General features: G+C 34.3%; 1 protein-coding gene across 3 annotated transcripts in view; it reads right to left on the reverse strand.

Moving 5' to 3' along the window:
* Positions 1-11,227: 11,227 nt before the first annotated feature.
* The window catches only part of LOC129805534 (uncharacterized), a 332,356-nt gene continuing 324,726 nt past the window's right edge, over positions 11,228-18,857 (reverse strand). For all 3 annotated transcript variants that reach the window (XM_055853510.1, XM_055853512.1, XM_055853511.1), the window contains 2 exons: positions 14,260-14,529; positions 11,228-13,814 (listed from right to left, as the gene is read on the reverse strand). In XM_055853510.1, coding sequence (XP_055709485.1) covers positions 11,763-13,814; positions 14,260-14,529 — 2,322 coding nt within the window. In that variant the 3' untranslated portion in view covers positions 11,228-11,762. The remainder of the gene's footprint in view (positions 13,815-14,259; positions 14,530-18,857) is intronic.

Consider the following 18,857-nt stretch of genomic DNA (forward strand, 5'->3'; position numbering starts at 1 on the left):
TTCTAAAAATTAATTTTCTGTTTGGCCAATAACATGGGAGACAATGCACTAGTCCGAGGAACACTGATGATCGTTCCTTAACCAATACCTACAAATTGGGCATAGGCTAATCTCTCGTGAAAAGTAAAACCAGTTTGTATATATATATATATATATATATATATATATATATATATATATATATATATATAGATACTTTTTATCTCATTTTATTTTTTATGTTTTTTTTTTTTCAAAATAAAAATTATGTACCCCCCCCCCCCCGCCAACAAAATTTGAGACTTAGCCCCCCCCCTAACTGAAATCCTGGGTACGCCCTTGATTCAAAGACACAAATCATACATTTGTATGCTCAATAGCGTCAACGAATGAGAATTGCATTAAAATTTTAATTAGTATATGTAATATCAGGATGAAGCTTATAAATCGATTAGTTGAGCTTTATTGTATTTAAACGAATTTCATAATTTTTTAAGTTTCTCGGAATTTCCCGATTTGTTTAAGAAAATTATAACAAGTCGATTTATTTGTTTCACATTACGATAACGCCTCACTTTTCACTGATAGTCTTGTACTAGTATTTGCCTCCTTTGAGACGCAAAATTCCTGCGCGTCATAGAAACATCTGACGTGAAAGGCTTAGTGCTCATGTGACTTGGAAAGTGTGAAATTAATCCTTCCGTAATTACCTACCATTTATCTAATGGTGATTTTGATGGTATCAAGCAGAAATTCTTTGTTCTCCCCTTTGATTTAACTTCACAATCGAAAACCCCAAACGGTGGACAATAGCGCCAAAGAAATCAATGGCACGTTTTTCCTCTCTTTTTTTTTTGCGATGACTAGACTAGAGCATAATGATGGGTATGCGCCTCAGCATTTCCTTCATTAGTCGAATCGCGCAAAAATTTTTCGTAAGGGTCACGTGTCGTCACAGATGTTTGTTGTTCGAGGCGATTTGGTGAAAAATAAATTTACGAGGACTAACGTGGAAAAGTCATACGATTTGTTGATATGATAGTGGCAAATCGGACAAATCGCAGCGCAGTGAAAAGAACGTAAATAAAATACTTAACTCACTCTCTCACAGAATTTTAGTCCAAGTATAGTGAATGCGTAAATGGAATAGAGGAAAAGCATGATCAATATTTTTTTTGGTATGTGGATGAAACCTTGGCGGGGGCTCTTGGAGAGTTAGATATTTGGACAAACAGCGTCATCCCAGATATGAAATTCAGAGGCTCGTCAATTGGGATAAGAACGCAAGCGTTTCCGCACAACACCAGCTCAAACCCGAAGGTTAAACTCTGAAATTTTCCTAGTCAACCCAATTGAATTAATATTTGCCCCACTGATGCTACATAGAAACTTTTCGCCAAGTGTCTCTTTCTCTCAAACACCGGCTAACAAATTAAATTAACGTGTAGCAAATGATGAATTGTGCCTTCGCGACGAGCCCAAAATTCTCCACCAATCGCCATGTGAGGCTGAGGAATCTGCTGTGAAAAACAAAACAATCAGCACAGATAATTATACATAGAAGACGCAGTAAGATAAAAATAAATATGCCAACATTGCAGGACAGACGCATTACAGTGATAGTAAGTCAATGGTGTTGATGTGGTGAAGGTTCTGTCGAATTGAACCAATTATTTCAAGTTGAGATTCTAAAGAAATGACGCGAAAGTCTATCAAAACATCCAAGAGGATCATAACAACTCATTTCAGGTTGCGAAACTTTCAAGTCAACGGAAAGTTTTCGACTTATCTTCTTCTAAACTCATTGCATCTATTGTTAGTGTGTTCAGCTTGATCTATCCATCAGGAATTATACAACGTCTCTGAAAAATAGGTGGCAGTTTAGGGAGCGACTTATACGGGTTTCAAACCTAAAATAAAACCATAAACAGGCAAATAAACCACTCTAATGTCCTACCATTTAAGATTTTTTTTTAATTATTTAAAATTATGGTTGGAATATTAAGGGAAGTGATCTATAAAATGATGAAAAATATTATATTTTTAGTTTAAAAATAAACAGATGCTTGCAAATTTAGGATTTTGAAACCCTCAGGAACTGGGCTAAATCTCAACTAGTGGGTAAAGAATTGCGTCAAATGAACTTGTTTTGGCCGTCGAAATGGATAAGATTGATGTTTTAGATGTAAAGAGATGAATACTGGCAGGATTATAGTCTTCGCCGTACGGCATTCATAGAGCTTTCTCTAAGATAACAAGAGTTCGAATCTGCTTTAGACCGCAATAAATTTTCTAGAGCTTACGGCCATCGAGTCGTATCCACTTTTGTTTATTATTATTATGAATTATCTTCATTACTAGAAAATTATAAAGATAATCATTAAGTAAAATAGATCCTTTATAATACCAAAATTTAAGACTAACAAATGAAAAAGCTCTCATTTAATATACAGTGCCCGGCAAAAATGACCCAATGTTTTGCAATTCTGTATAAAAAATTTAATATTTCATGATCTAATTCCTATATCACCTTCAACTTTTTCTCCTCGAAAACTCTATTCAAAGGCTGCTAAATGAGCTTTATAAGGATTTTTTGAGAAAAGCATAAAAAATTTTTTAGAGCCTTTTATAAAAGGGATGCATTTTGTCACTTTTGACGTTAGTGTCCAAATGCCACTTTTTGATCCTAAATTTTACTTTACGCACAATTAACGTAAATTATGATGCAGTAGAATGGCTCCCGGGTTTACATATATAAGAGTTATTTGCATGAAATTCTTTATGTTTTCTCACTTAGAACCCCAATAAAAACAATTTTGAACCAAACACCAGTTCCTTATCTTATTATCTTGGGTGGACCCCAATATTTCCACTAAAGATGTAGAATAGTATATTCAGTATTCAGTTTCTTCAGGTATTCGTCAGAGGATTGTCTTCTCCTCAATACCAAAAAGACTCAATTTTCTCCAAAGCTTTCGACCCTGGGTATGGGTCTTCCTCCAATAAAGGTATTCAAAAAATTACCATTTTCAAGAAGAAGGTAAGTTTCTAGTGGCTATGTGTAGTGTTATAAGATGACGAAAGACGATTCCAAATCACTTAAAAGATTTTAATTGGGTAAGGATTAGGATTGAGTATGTCAGATATAGTATTCGAAGATATGGAGAATAGTTTATGTTACGGCGCGAAACGCCTCTGGTAAAAAAAATGACAAATAGATCCATCTGGCAATACCACTTCCTCTTGCAATAAATCATAGTCGCGAAGACACGTCATTTTTGTTAGTTAGTAAATAAATCCAAGATTGTTAAAATAATCACAAGTTGTTTCAATTTATCGATTATCGCGCAACATTCCCAAGGATTTAAGGCAGTAAAGGGCGAATAAAGATTGTTTATCGGGCAAAAGGAAATTTTCTTTTTCGCCAGATATAATAATCATTTATTCGTTCATACTCACAGGTTCCACAGGTTCGTACAGATCCCACAGGATCCAGCCTGGGGACATTTGAAAAAAAAAACATTCATTCTCATATCTTAACATACTTACAGGTATGTCTCACAACCAGTTTATACTTAAGGTATTTACAATTAACAAAAACATTCCGTAAAACCATTACTAAATCCCCAAGTTTTCCCCAAACGTACAATTTTTCTTGGGCGGAGGGAGTACTTATTTAAATACAAATTGAAAGATTTTGTCATTTTGTTTTCAGGAATATTGTAGGGCATCTTAGAAAGTCTTTTATTTCCTTTAAAATAATTTTAAATTCATTTGAAATGGACTAAAATAGGAGAAACTGATGTAGTCGTAAAACACACATCATGGGATAGTTGTGGATACTTGTCCACTTAAGAAATGGTCGACATATGTTCGTGCAATGTAGGCTTAAAAAATAGTGTTTCCAACTAACAAACGTTTACTACTGCTTTAGATTTCCCTATAGTTATGGCTCTTTGTGCAATATCGGACACGAAGTTTCTTCAATCCTTTGCTTTCCGGACTCTTCCAAAGAATTTTCAATAACATCTAGTTCGTACGAGCGATTCTCTTTTATGTCTCAACACAGACAAATTTTGACTCTAAATTTAAGAATTTAATAAGACTCCGAGAACTTAAATTGGACGTGAATCCCCGAGACGTTTAAATTCAGAAGCTCTTTGCCAATGAAATGGGCTAGAATCCCTATCTCTTTGGCGGTAAGAGATCGGGAGTTTAAGTTCAGCATTAGCTGAAAAATTTAAGTTCAGCATTAGGGTAAAGTGATACAAGCTGGACATAGTGTTACAAGTTGGACAATTCTCCGGTACAAGTTGGACATGGTTTTTTTCTTGATAAATAGAGTACAAAATTTGTTTTTAAGCACAAGGAACCAAATTATAAAACTAAAGCATTAAAAATATACAAACAAAAATGAAGTACTAAATTTATCAAGAGAAAAAGCCCTGTCCAACTTGTACCATTGACCAACTTGTACCACTTTACCCTAATAGCTGAAAAATTAAAAATGTCTTGAGATTTGCAAGTTACAATTAAAATTAAATGATCAAGGATTTAGGATTAGGGCATTGGCATTCATTGGATGGGATTTGAAATTAAATCCGTGGGTGTTTCTCTTTAAGAATTTTCCATTTTTCAATGTGTATGTCCTTTTAGTTTTATTGAATATAAAAAATGCGGAATTTTGAGAAAATTAACAGTGTCTGTTAAGAAGCCTAACTTCGTTGATGAACCCTTAACAAAATGTCTATTGTTAACACGAAAAATGTAATGCAATTGAGAAATGTCACTCTGGGTCTAAAAGATCAATCACTATTAACAAAAATTAAGACAATCTCTGATGAACATTTATTAATTTGAAATAAAAATTGTACCTCACTTCGGTCAAACAAGGCTGTTGATAATACGAAGTGATTTGTCGTATTATTTTAAATATTTAATTAAGTATTCGAATATTTACAAATCTTCTCAAAAAGCTCATGTAACTATTACTAGTTTTTTATTTTCTTTCTTGCAACTCTGAGAAAGTCATTCAAAGAGCTCGTGCAGCATAACGAGATATTTTATTGACAGTATTTTCACGTGCTGCAATATAGGCACAATAATCGTGAAAAATATTTTACAGAATTTCCAGAGCTTTTTTTTTAACAATTTCTAGGTTCTTGAAGATCAAGTGTGTAAAGTGGCAGCATTCTTCTGTGAAAATAATTTTTCATTTCTTCTTCTGGCTTTCTTCCAAGATAGGCAGGACTTTAAACCTGTCCAAATTGTATCTAACAATCATGAGCGATAGGACGTCTGTTTTTGAATATCTCTCGGCAAATTCAATATTCAAAATTTCATATCGTTTACGTTTTCCAGATATAGATAACCAATAAAATTAATATTCATTTTGATAAAAACACTGTATGGATTTTCTTTGTATTTTCATAGACGTCTGTAGAGTTTTTCTCGATAATCTAAAATCTTTATGTACCAGAATAACGAACACTTTGCTTTGTTGTGAATTTACGTTGACTGTAAACCGAAAATATACTTTCTTCGTTTGTCAATGGGTAAAAAAAACAACATATTTGTTGCTCTAATTTTTCTATCTAATGGCGATGGATCCCAGTCATATCTCAAAATAAGAATTCCAATGCTGCTTTACGGGTTTCGCGAGAAAAAAGTGTCACACGTAAATAATTTTTGACCGACAATTGACGTCAATTGGTAAATTTTTGTAGGAGGATCTCACAAAAGAAATCGCTAATGTTGGTGCGTTTTAAAGTGACCAGTGCAAGTTCTATTTCTTCGCAATGAGTTCAATTATTTTTTGCTGCATGGGCAATGGGCACTCAAAACAATTCAGTTGACCAAAAAGTTGCTGATGCAATTGAAACGTTAGATTTCTGAACAAAATAAATAAATTAGCTGCGTTGGGTGAATGAAGCTGTTGCCTTTTAGAGTTTATTTGAGGATAAAGTGGTATTTGAGGGTCGGAATTTCCGCGATAGAACGCAATAATGACTCCTTACGCAATTTTAGGTAGAAATTGCAACCCCAATGTTTGCCCTATAAATTGTCTAATCAGCCAAAATGTAACACGAAGTGTGAGCATGATACAACATTATTAATTCACATTTGATTTGCATGTCATCAAAATTGTACTGATATAGCTAATCAATCAATAAACCATGGGAATTGCTTCTGAGAATTACCTTCAGAAAAGCAATTGCCGAAAATCTCGCAGTGATTTTCCCGGTTTCTCACTGATAGAAAATAATGCTTTATTTGTTTCGTTGAGATTCAAATTTCACTAGACTAATTACAACTTTTGTTGACAAATAAGAAAAGCACGTGATCGTGTTGAGAACATTCAACTTGTTGAAAGAAATGTAAATTTTCCATTCATTTGCGATAATTATACGTAAGCTAATCACTAGAATTTGAACTTGGGCTATTAAAAGCTCTTAAACCAAAAGTATTGACTTTCTATGTTTTAACCCTATAACAACCGACAACATTTTTTTTGTAAATGGAAAATTAAATTAAGCATAATTCTTTGAATTTGGAAAAGCGTTATCACTACTTTATTATTTACTTAAAATATTGATAATTTTCTTATATAATGCACATTATGCAATTGTTATTCAAAACTAAAATCAATAAGAAATTAATATGGCACTTAAAGAAAATTACTGTATAAATTTTAAAAGTTCCTTTTGAACGTCTTTGGTCAATAATTTGTTTTGCAAGAATACAAAAAAGGCTAGAAATTAATTTCCATTTCACTATTTTAAAATTGTGGACATTTTTATTTTAACTCTTTAAAAGTAAATTTGAATATATTTTTCAGATTCAATAAAAAAAACTCTTGAAATTACGTACATTACCTTATTTATGAAGTTAAAGCCTTTAAATGGCCAATAATCCTCTAAAACTAATGAAGTTCGTAAAACCAACATCAGTGGGTCATGTCATGTGTTTAATAAGTTTAATATATGTAAAAAACAAAAACATGTGAAAAGTGCATTTATGGGAAATGTTGAACAAATCGTCGCGTGAATCAGCAATTTATTGAAACACAGACCATATAATAATATTGCTGATTTAACTTCAGAGTAAGTTGCGCCAATTACTGATGAGTGATAAAGCGAAGCGATAATCTGAAAAACTAAAATTCTGTTTTACATTCGATTTTTTATTTATTACTAATCCATTGTCAAAAAGAATTAAGTATTCATAATATCCATTTAATTATTTATAAATAAATTTTTAATTTTTCTCGACCACCTCTTTCTACAAAATACTGCAATATTTGTTGTATTCATCTAACTTGTTCTGTTATACGGACTTCCTTTAGACTGAGGATTAACCAAGTTACAGAAGATTTTTAATTTCTATAAACCTCATAAGTGTTGTCCTGGGTCATCCTGGATTTTAAGGTAGTTAATTACTAACTTTCAGAATCCCAGAACTAGCTCGATGTATTTCTTTCCGTAGGTTGACCAAAAGGACAGAAATTGACTTACCCTCTTCACGAACATCCCCATTTTCGATTTTCTTCTGGCAAGGCGGGATAATTTTTGAAAGGTTTTAATTACGAATATTGCAATTCTCATAGAGGATCTAACCATCTGCCACACAATGACATGGAATTTCAACAGTCTCAATCTAAAGATTTAATTGTTCTCATACAATCTTCTTAACACTTCGTAGAACCCTAACTAAAAGTGTCACGGAAGGACCAAGTGGCAGCCGCTGCCACTTATCGAATTTTACATAATATTTTGATATTTTTAATTACATTTTAACATTCGGAGCTTTAGTCAGTTCTTTTCTGGTGTCTGAATCAGAAATTTCATTTCTTTGGGTACTGTATCTAAAGATTTTTAACCATTCGATGTTTTCATCTTTATCAGAATCATGGAGTCAGGGAAAGTGGTGTGCCTTTTAATACGGCAGCCTTTGAATTTTTAATTTTTCTCTTATTTTTCAAAGGAAAAATTCTACTTTATGAACAATAGTTAATACTATTAACTATATTTTTTATTAACTTCGCTTAACAAAATGGATTTTTAGCTTTGGGAAATAAGAGAAAAATTGAAGCATTCTGATTTTGACGCATTTAAAGGTATGTCACTTTTCCCTATATTTCATCTCAATAATTAACAAAAACACTTTCAAACTGTTCTTTTAGGGCTTTTATACACTAACAATCAAGAAAATTACATTTGCAGAACGTCAAACTCCCATATAAAATGCAAATGGCAGCAACTGCCACTTGGTCCTTCCGAGTGCAGTTTTTTGTTTTTGCAATATATTTACATTAATATTTAATTTTTATTAAAAAATTTATAACGAAAAAATAGCCAGATAAATTCTGCATGCATTCAATCAGGCCTCCAGGCGAAATGATATATTCTTCACTATAAAAAATAACATTGAAAACTAAATTGGCAGCGGCTGCCACAAGGGTCCTTCCAAGTGTTAAGTCAAAATTTGAGCGAAAAATTCGACTAGGGGAAAGCGCGCTATCTTCAGACGGTTCAAGCTTCTAAATATTTTTTTAAATATGTTTTTAATAAATTTAACCCATTCTAATATGAAATTTTAATAGCCAGTCCAATACCTAAATTTCCTAAAAAGACCCATGGTCGTTTAATAGCTCTATTCTAAATATTGCTAATCTGACAAATATCATTCATTAAGTAAAAATCACCTAAATCTACTTTATATACTCTTTCTGTTCTAAACCTCTGTTTAATATTTATAATATACTCTGAATTAAAGATGTAGCAATTGTATTAAAATTGGAACATTTACTTAAATTGTATATATACCTGTACTTTTAATGGAATAAAATATAAATAAATAAAAAAGAGAGCCATGGCTCTAATCCATCACGAATATAAAAAAAATTGAGTTGTCCGAAGCATGTGTCATTCGAAGGTAGCACGCCTTCCCCTATATTGAAATTAAAGCACCAAAAGCTGACTTCAGACTGGACGTTCAGCCCAGTTCCTACACTGTGAGTGAGAAAAATCCGAAAAAGTTTTAAAATACCATTCCGGAAATGTTAATTTTACCCTGCATTATTGATCCGAAATAAATATTATGCTTTTTAGGTGTATAATGGGTTAAAATTACCCTTTTTCATGTTAATTTTACACTGGAAAAGGTGTAAAATTAACATTAAAAAATGTTGATATATTTTAGACCTAAAAAGTGTTAAAGTTACGAGGAAAAAAGTTTATCACACCCTCTTTTTTTCTTGGTGTAAGGGTCTTCAAATTCTAAGTAACACTAATTTCAATGTTCTTTTTTTTTAAACCTTATCAATCATTTGTCTTTAATTTTTAATCCTATGTCAAAATTTCCACAAAGGTCTGACCTCAGAAAAGAAATTAGGGATATTAAGCCATATATGACTCTTCAGGTCTGAAGACAGTATAAGCCAAGTAACACCACATTTCCAAAGCTCAATTGCTCAAATGGATATAATGGACTTAGATATTAGAATATACTGTTATTGCTCGAACTCCACGGAGAGACCAGTAATCCCTCTATTATTTCATCCCCCAAAATTTTCACTTTCCATCCCCCAGAGACCACTTTTGTCAACAAATCTTCACGTTTCAGACGATTTCTGAGAAATTGTCACGCTGTTTGTCTGTCTGTTCGCCAGGCTGTCGCCAGTTCTAGAGGCCAAACAGTAAGAGATAGCGACTTGCGATCTAAGGGCCCCCATAAGTCGACCTCATTTTCTCCCAACGCCTCCCCTTCCCCTCCAAAATAATCTTTTTTGGGATTGCTCGAAAACACGTCTTGCGTTTTTTTTTCATTTTTGAACATGTTTTAGAGATTACCCAGGCGGGCATTTAACCATGTGCGAAAATATCGTTGAATCATTCCTAATAACGATTTTTTCAAGGTCAAAGGTTAAAAAGACACTAGGAGCGCATTTATCAAGGGAATGGGGTCATGTTTGGGCTCGCTGGAAGGGTCTTTAAATTTCCTACAAAACTGAACCGGTTCATAACCGATAACTAATTTTTATACGAAATTCAATTAAATTACTCCTGAGGTGTATTTTGGGAAATATTCCGAGTAATTTGTAAATCGGTTCAAATCGGTTAAGAACTGGTAAATGGTAAATGATGGGAAAATACTTGTGAGGTATAGTATTTAAGTCACAAGTTCGAGTATTTCGCAAAACCTGGGATGCTGTGCTACAGGGTAAAAAATTTCGACACATATTTGTTCCAAAAATTAGCTCGTCGACGGACACCATAATTTTTGGCACAATCTCATTCATTTTACGAGATTCAAAAAGATAATCAATATTAGTAACGAATTTATTGGAAAACGTAGCTCATCCACGGACACCGCAAATTTTTGGAATAAATTTGTACCTTCTAGAAGAAAAAAAAATGATACCCAATATTAGTAACAAATTTGTTCCAAAAATAGGTCGTCTAGTATAAAAACGTATCCCTCCTCTCACACTCAGTCATCCGTCACCAACAAAGCAAGTAGGACGCCAAATCTGTGGCAATTTTCGTGCTACATGGTTTCACTTTTTTAATTCGAGATTCTCTTCCCCTTCTGCTGCTAGCATTCGCATATAAATTCGTCATGCACGCGTCTGTATAAAACACTCTTAAATTGATTCTTATTTGATATTCCTTATGAACTTTCGCCACCGAAATCCATCTCGACTGAAGTATAGGCCTTAACTGTAAGACGAAATCACTTACGCGAATTTGTTCCCGACAATGGAAACGAAAAGATTCTCTATATGAGTAACAATTTCGTTCCAAAAATTACCTCGTCCACGGACACCGAAAATTTTTGGAATAAATTTGTTACAGATGTACGAATAATATTGTTATAAAAAATATGTACCAATTTGTCCCTGAGACTGGGAATAAAACAGCCGAGTGAAGCAAATTCTATTCCAACTTTCAGGAACAAATTTGTATAAAACGAAAACAACTCAAATTTGTAGACATTCCACTGTATCAAAACGGTTCCAAAAGATCACTCTAACAAAATTGTAACAATATTTCGTAACAAAACTGTAAAGAAAACTTTTTGGAACAAACAAATATCTTCTCCAGGTACAAATTGATTCCAAAAAAATTTGTTCCAAGGAAAACTTGTTCCAATATTTTGGTCAGTGTCCAAAAGTTTTTACCGTGTACCCCTTTTTGTGAGGAAATCCACAAAGTTTGCAAACGAAAGAAAAATAGAAACACAATGCTTAATTTGATAACTTGTCCTTTACTATATTTCATCCAATTGATTCTTTTAGACACTGAAATTACATTTTTTTTATAAACAATGTTCTCATCTCTGTAAAATGTCCTGTTAAAAGGTCAAAGTGTTTCCGAGAAGAAAAGAAACTTAAAATGTGATACATGATATTACGACTATCTACAAACTAAAAAAGAGAATGACATAAATGTAAACTTTTTTTTCTCATTTAAATAGCGCACAATTATCCAATAATGTGTGGGGATTATCCCTTCAGTACATTAGTCCGAAAAGAGTGCTTCCTCCTTCATTTATAAAAGTTAATAATTTAATTTTTCTTTTTTTTTGTTGTTTTTAATTCAATCACAATTGAGATTTTCATGTTGCCACTTAAAATTGAGTCTCTCCTTTGTGCTGAAATCCTTTTATTTTTTGCAAATAGGCCAGAAATTGCACACACACTCTTCACATAGACTCTTTTATGGCACGGAGATTGATTCCTGGGGGGATAAAGATGGTTTTTTTTTAGAGTGATAGAGAGCCTAGAGCTTCTTCTCCCAGATCACGATATGAGCATCATTGGAGTTGGGAGCTCGAGGGATGGAGTTGATTGATCCAGAACGTTGTTGCTTCTCAGATGTATTGTACCAGACATGACGCCAATTGATATAACCTCTGCCTCCGGTCAATGTGATGATTGTGCGCTTCCCAGCAATCTCTGGAAATTGCTGGGCTTGCTTCCCATTCTTCTTGTTTCTCTGCATCGTGGCCGCAATGGCAGGGAGGATTTGGGGATTTGCTGGAGCATCTGTGGCAGCAACAGGAGTAGACGTTACCACTGAATGACCATCGTGATGATCAGAATTGTCTCCCGGAATGGGAGTTTCTGTAGCAGGAATCTTCCGACTGGCATTACTGCTGTTCCGTGAGACACTTTGCAATCGAACCCCCATACTCTCTTCACTCCCTGACGATGTGTACATGCTGGAGGAACGAGAATCCACTGACCAATTGGACAGATCCAGTGATCGTGGTCGGGATACCTTCATACGCATCCGACGATCGAGGGTGCTGACTTTGATGGGAATCAATTCAGGATCACTTCGCCTCAGACACTCATATGAAGGATCCATGAGATTACCCTGACCCTCTTCAGCCTCAAAGTCTTCCTTGACAAAGATGAGGCCACCGTAGAGACCGTAGACATCACAGCATCCATGTTCAGAACCATGTAGAGAGGAGACATTTGAATGGGAAGACTGCGAGAAGAAACCCGTTGATCCCAGACTTCGAGGCAGAGTCTGTGACATTCTCATAGATTCACTAGCTTCCTTAAAGCGTTGCCGTCGCAACACCACTGGGCTATTGGTCAGGTGGGCCTTGAGCTTAGCAGGAATCACAGAAATTGGAGATTCTGTGGACAATTGCTTCTCAATCTTCCTCCGAGCAAGCATCACAGGCTGATGATCAGCATTTCCAGATGGTGATTCCCTCGTTGAACCACTATCATTGTCCTGTGCCTTGGTTAAGCTACCCTTTCCGGGAGTTCCCTGTACCATACTGTGATGCAAATGCTGACCTTTAGTTGTCACAGGATTGCCCTTGGGGATCAGTGGCAGGAGAAAGGTGATAGGTCCAAAATGAGCATGATAGGAAATACTGACGCCTCCACTGATAATTGGAACACCCTCTAATCGAGGTAGGGGAATTGTCAGAGCAATTCCTACATTAGTTCCTACCCAAAGGACACCTTTTGTGGCCATGAGAGCCGTCACAAAGACCGACGAAGAACTTGAAGGAGATTCCTTCTGGGAAGAAGTAAGCTTGAGCACATTGGATGCAATATTGAGATCCTGAAGATGCTTGAAGGATTCCGTGTGATACAGACAGATGATACTTGATTGTTTGAGCGAGATCCAGAGACCAATTCCACTGTGAGCCATCAGATTCACCGATAAACTCCCAGAATGCTGATTGTTCTTCACATCGAAAGATTTCGTAATGTCTCCAGTATCACTGGCCAAAACCCAAACTTTCTTTCCACACGCCGCATAAATACTGGCATTGATGGGCAAAACACTGGTCACGGGTTCACCAGAACACAGAGACACCACTTGGGGCTCTGACAGATTCCACGCACCTCCCTGGCGCTTCCTAAACACCAGAACGCATCCGCTACTCAGTGACACGACAACATAGTCAGAATGATGGAGAATCTGAGAGACATTTCCCGGAACTGGACAACTGGCAATTTGTTCTTCTTGCTCTGGATTGCAGGCGGCATATACGAGAATCTTTCGGTTGTCTGTTCCAATCCACACTGAGTCCCCATCCACGATGCCATCGGTGGAAGTGTCCATGTCTCCAGCACCTTGAGATCCCCGGACAAATTCCATGGCTGTCGCCACAGTGTCCGGGAGGTCAAAGGCACTGACGTCCTTGAGGAGACCCGTCTGCTGTGGATGCTGCACGAGGATGGCAATGCGACTACTGGTGCCATCCGTCGTGCAGATCCAAACGTAGTTCTGCACGCGGGTTTTCCGGCGGGCTGTCAAGCGTGAGCTCGTTATCGAATAGTAACATCCGCAGCGGACCTGAATAAATATTATAAAGTCCATTGTAATCCTCAAATCAGTGGAAAAACAGAAAAAAAATAGGAAAGCAGCAGGAAAGAAGCCCATATAATGCCAATTGCGTAAATTATTTCAGTAAGTTCTGTACCATCAAGTTTACCATCTTATAAAGCCAGAATTTTTCTCACAGTGATATTTTATTAACTAATTTAGACAATCCGATATTGACCTTTCCATAAAAAGAACTCTACTAACTAAAATTTATTGAATTGAGTTTCACTGGCCCCATTTTGTTTATTTGGCCAAATTCTTCTTTTGGAAAATTACGCAATGGCATAATTTTGCAGATTGATCGTAAAATTGATTGAGCAAAAGCAATTTTGCAATATATATATAATCTCAATCGATGATCAAGTAAGATCAAACCTAGTAAACAAAATTTAAATTTAGACCCATGGTTCTTTACCTCGGTTTGATGCTGCGTCTTGTGTATCGATTGAGCCTTGACGAACAGGGGCATCTTGGTGAGGGGTCTCCTCTCGTGATCTGGCACTTCCCACGACGGTGAATTATTGGGATCCAGGGCCAATTGAGCCAATCTCAGTTCAGTAATCCATTCCTTCTTCACAGCTGGATTTTCTGTCTGGAATGTGAATGTCTCCTCCTTGCCAGACTTGGATTTTGCCACCAATTGCAGACAGCATGAATCCATCCAGGCCATTTCTTCGTCCTTTTTCTGCAAGATCAATAAAAATGTAGAAAAAAATAGATTAAAATTATTGTATTTCTTAGTCAGACATTTCCAACAAACTTTGACTTAGACACTTCCCAATTGGTTTGTTAAAAACAGTTTCTTTAAACACTCAGAAAAATAATCGAGTAAAACTTAGTCGAATCGATGTTGAATTGACTCTTTTTCGTTGTGATTTTCGATTAACTATATTTTAGAGTTGATTTTACTTCTATTTAGGTGTAATAATCGGAAGAGTTGTTTTAACTTTTTTTCCTAGAATTTACATGACAAAAGAATGTAAACAACCCTTTTTAAGACTGAAAATAACTCGTTTTAAGAGTTAAAATAACTCGTTCCAAGAGTTAAGAAAAATCTTTTTTGCAGTTAAAATAACTCTTTCAAATCCCAAAATGGATAGATTTTGCAATTTTATGTTTTTTTTTTTATTTTATCATTTTCTTTATTAATATTTTCTTGATCTCAAGTCCCCTATATTCCGAGCGAAATATCACGTATGATGCATGCACATGTCTTCATAAAACACTATTAGGCATATTTCTATTTGATGTTCCATATGAACTTTGTCACATGAAAACCTTCTTGACTGAAGTACCGTCGTTGCGGGTGACTTTGCACTCTGCTGTCCATAAGACTTTCATAAATTCTAGCACTTATTGATGGTCTTCGCCGGTCCGGTCTACCATGTCAAAGTATATAGGGATATGTTATGTACCAAGTAAGGTACAATGATCCCCAAAAGGATTCTTGTAGTTTCAGTAATAGTCAATGAAATGCTAATATAGGTATTTTGTCAAAAAATGCCTCCGTGAAAAAGTTATCTGAAGGTGCAATTCCAAAATCGATTTCAGAGTAGTAAATTGCCCAAATCCAATCTAAATTTATCTGGCTAGAATAATCCACTTCGATTTTGTTGATTATTTTTATTAAAATATATTTTTTTCCTATTATCTTCCTAAGAACACATGATTTATGTTATAAAATTGCATATATTGTTCTTTCTAAAGCTTTATTATAAAAGTATTTGGCTAAAAATTATCCAATTTTGTGCGAACTTAAGATAAAATGACCGAGATCTACAAGATGGTATGGTCGCCATCTTGATTTGACGTTTCTGTCCGCCATTTTGAATAACTGTCAAAACAAAAAACTTATCCGATTGAGCTGAAATTTTAGTATGTTGTAGCTGATGTCAAGGCCTTTTCATAACATATATAAAATCCGACCTAGGTCAAGTGATTGCCTAGATATAGGGGCGCCAAGTTCAAAATTTTGACATTTTCATGAATACAGAACTGCAGGGAGCTTCTTTTATCAAAACTATCACAAAAAAGACAGCGCCATCGTTAGGCGATGAGATCTAACAAACAAACAAAAAGAAAAGTAATGTTTTTGTTTATAACAGCGCATTATTTGAGAATCTTAAAAACTGTTTTCGCAAAGGTGAAAAATAAAAAAAATAATTAAATGCACTTTTCGTTTATTTTTTTTAATTACATTAGAGTAAATAAATAAATAAAATTAATGCCCCAACCATATTTAATGGTTACTAAGGCATTTCGTTTAGGTTTCAAATATTGAAGATTAAAAAATAAAGACCGCCAAAATATGGGTATTACAAAATTTTAAATTTGAGCCTCTGTATCTAGGTAAATACTTGACGTAGACTCGAACATAAATATGTTTTGAAAAGGCCTTGGCATCAGCTACAACATACTAAAATTTCAACCCAATCGGACCAGTTTTAGGGTTTGACAGTTATTCAAAATGGCGCACAGAAACGTCAAATCAAGATGACGACTACGTCATCTTGTAGATCTCGTGCATATTACCCTTAGATATGAAGATACTGATTGTCGTTTATTATCAGAAATAGTTGATTTTTTAGTATTTATTAAAAAGTGCAAAGTCACCCGCACCTTATCCCACGTGCAAGCCTTTTTTCTTGAGTTTTTTAAACATAGTAAAATTTTATAAAATTAATGCTAGTGGTACAAAATCCATTCATTAACAACTGAATACAAATAATTTGACTCAAAATCCCCCCTCCCTTCACTTCAACTATCCACTTTTAGAGGATAAAGTCGAAAAACAGCGAAAAAACGTGCAAAGTCACCCGCAACGACGGTATATTCTTAAAACGAAAACACTTACGCATATACTTCAGACGAGATGAAATTTTACATCGAAAAAGAGTAATAATTACATTGATATCCGACGAATTAATTCAACTCGCATGAAGAGTTGTTTCAACTCTATTTACTAAATTTTGCAACGAAAAAGAGTAACAATTACATCGATATTTGTAGAATTAATTCAACTCTGCCATAGAGTTGTTTTAACGTTTTAGGTTTTTTTTTTAGTGGACGCAGAAAATTCAATTCTATTTTCTAAAAGTTTCATTTAAAAATTTTAAAACTCCTGCCGCTACGACCTGATTTTTTAATACGGTTTTTGAAAAAAAAAAATATTTTTTTTTGGGACACAAAATTGCAGTAAATTTATCTGATCCTACACTGAGAGAGAAAAAGAGGCTACGATTAACTTTTTCTCCTCGTAACTTTTACACTTTATATGTGTAAAAATATATCAACCTTTTTTAATGTTAATTTTACACTTTTTTAAATGTAAAATTAACATAGGGTAATTTTAACCCAGAATACACCTAAAAAGCATAATATTTACACCGATTTCGGATCAATAATACAGGGTGAAATTAACATTTCCGGAATGTTATTTTAACTTTTTCGGATTTTTCTCAGTGTACCTTGAAAATTATATGAACCATATAGACCAATTCTGAGTATTCTTGTCTACCGAAAAGTATTTTTCTTTTAAATGTCTCCGAAAATCAGATCCTAGATGTTTTAAATTTTTAAATGAAAATTTTAGAAAATATAGTTTATATCCTTTTATAAGTCTAAGAGCTTGAAATAAATAAATTTATTTTTTTATGTTGAAAAAATTATTAGAGAGAATATGCTGTTTCTTTTTTGTATTTTGGATCCACTTAACCCATTAAAGTGAAAAATATCTAAGATAGACGCATGATTTTTTTTTCTCCTGAATGTTAAATCAGGCTTTTCCAAACCTTAGAGATTCTCTTGATAAACAGTATAGGGGAGACCGGGGCAGAATTAGCCATGTATAGTATTAGATAGTGGTATCTTAGGGTAATTTGCCTAAAGCGAGACAGTTTGGAAAGTTGGACAAAGCAGTGTGGAATGTGGGACACCTCCCTAAAAACTTGATAATAAATCAATTAAATATTTCCATTTTCGCTAAAAAGATTATTAAACCTAATTTTGTGATTATTTGAGAAGTTAAAAATGCAAAAGTCGTTATTAAACAATCAAAAAGTGACTTGCAAGAAGAATTTAAAAAATGAACTGCATGCGTGAAAATCATAACCTTCACGCAGTAGTTGTCATTTTCTCTATTTTTAGAGTTTGCTAGGAAAATATATCAAAGTTTGTATGTTTTGTTTGATTTTTCGGCATAATTTGTGAAATATTATTAAGTCCGTAGTGAAAATCGAAGGACATACATCCATTTAAAAAGTGAATAAAAAATATTTGTGAAATATTACATTTAAAAAGAAGAGAAAAGTGATTTAATTTCGTGTTCTTTTTTGAAACAAGTTTTTTTGAATCTTGGACAAGTTGATTTTGTGAATTAATTTGGTGCTTTTGTGCAGTGAAATCATGTTAACAAGGACGATAAAGATTCTTAAGTATCCGGTGAAATAGTTGCAACAGCAGTTAGCAACTGATAAGAAGAAAATCTCTTGGAGAAAAGCTGCAAAGATTTCCAGATTGCGAAGACCACTTTTTCTGGCAGAATGGATAGTAAATATCGCAAAAACACCTGGAAAAAACAAATAGGAGCCTATACAGAACTCCCAATGCAAGTGGAAAAGGACGCGGATGGGGAATTGAAATGTGCTAAAAAATTACATCCGCTTTAAAGCTATAACTGCTGGACAGCGCGAGGCATCTGTGAAATTTACAGAATCTCTTTTTGTTTGAACGTCCAGGAAGTTCTTGGTAATTAGCATTCCACAACTGTTACCCGGACATAAAGCAGAGATTAGCATAACGAGTATAACCATTCAATGTGCAAGTATACGCAGAAAACCCTCAACATTTGATTTTCTACATATTTCGTATTCGTATAATATCTCGTCATTAATATCACTATGTCCAACTTTCCAAAAGTTTTTGTTCCGCTTACCAAAATTTTGTCCATCTTTTCAAAATGTGTTGTTTTTTAATTTGATGGAATATTCCAACTAATTGGTTGAAATATCTATT

This window comes from Phlebotomus papatasi, chromosome 3 (genome assembly GCF_024763615.1).
Source record: "Phlebotomus papatasi isolate M1 chromosome 3, Ppap_2.1, whole genome shotgun sequence".
NCBI lineage: Eukaryota > Metazoa > Arthropoda > Insecta > Diptera > Psychodidae > Phlebotomus > Phlebotomus papatasi.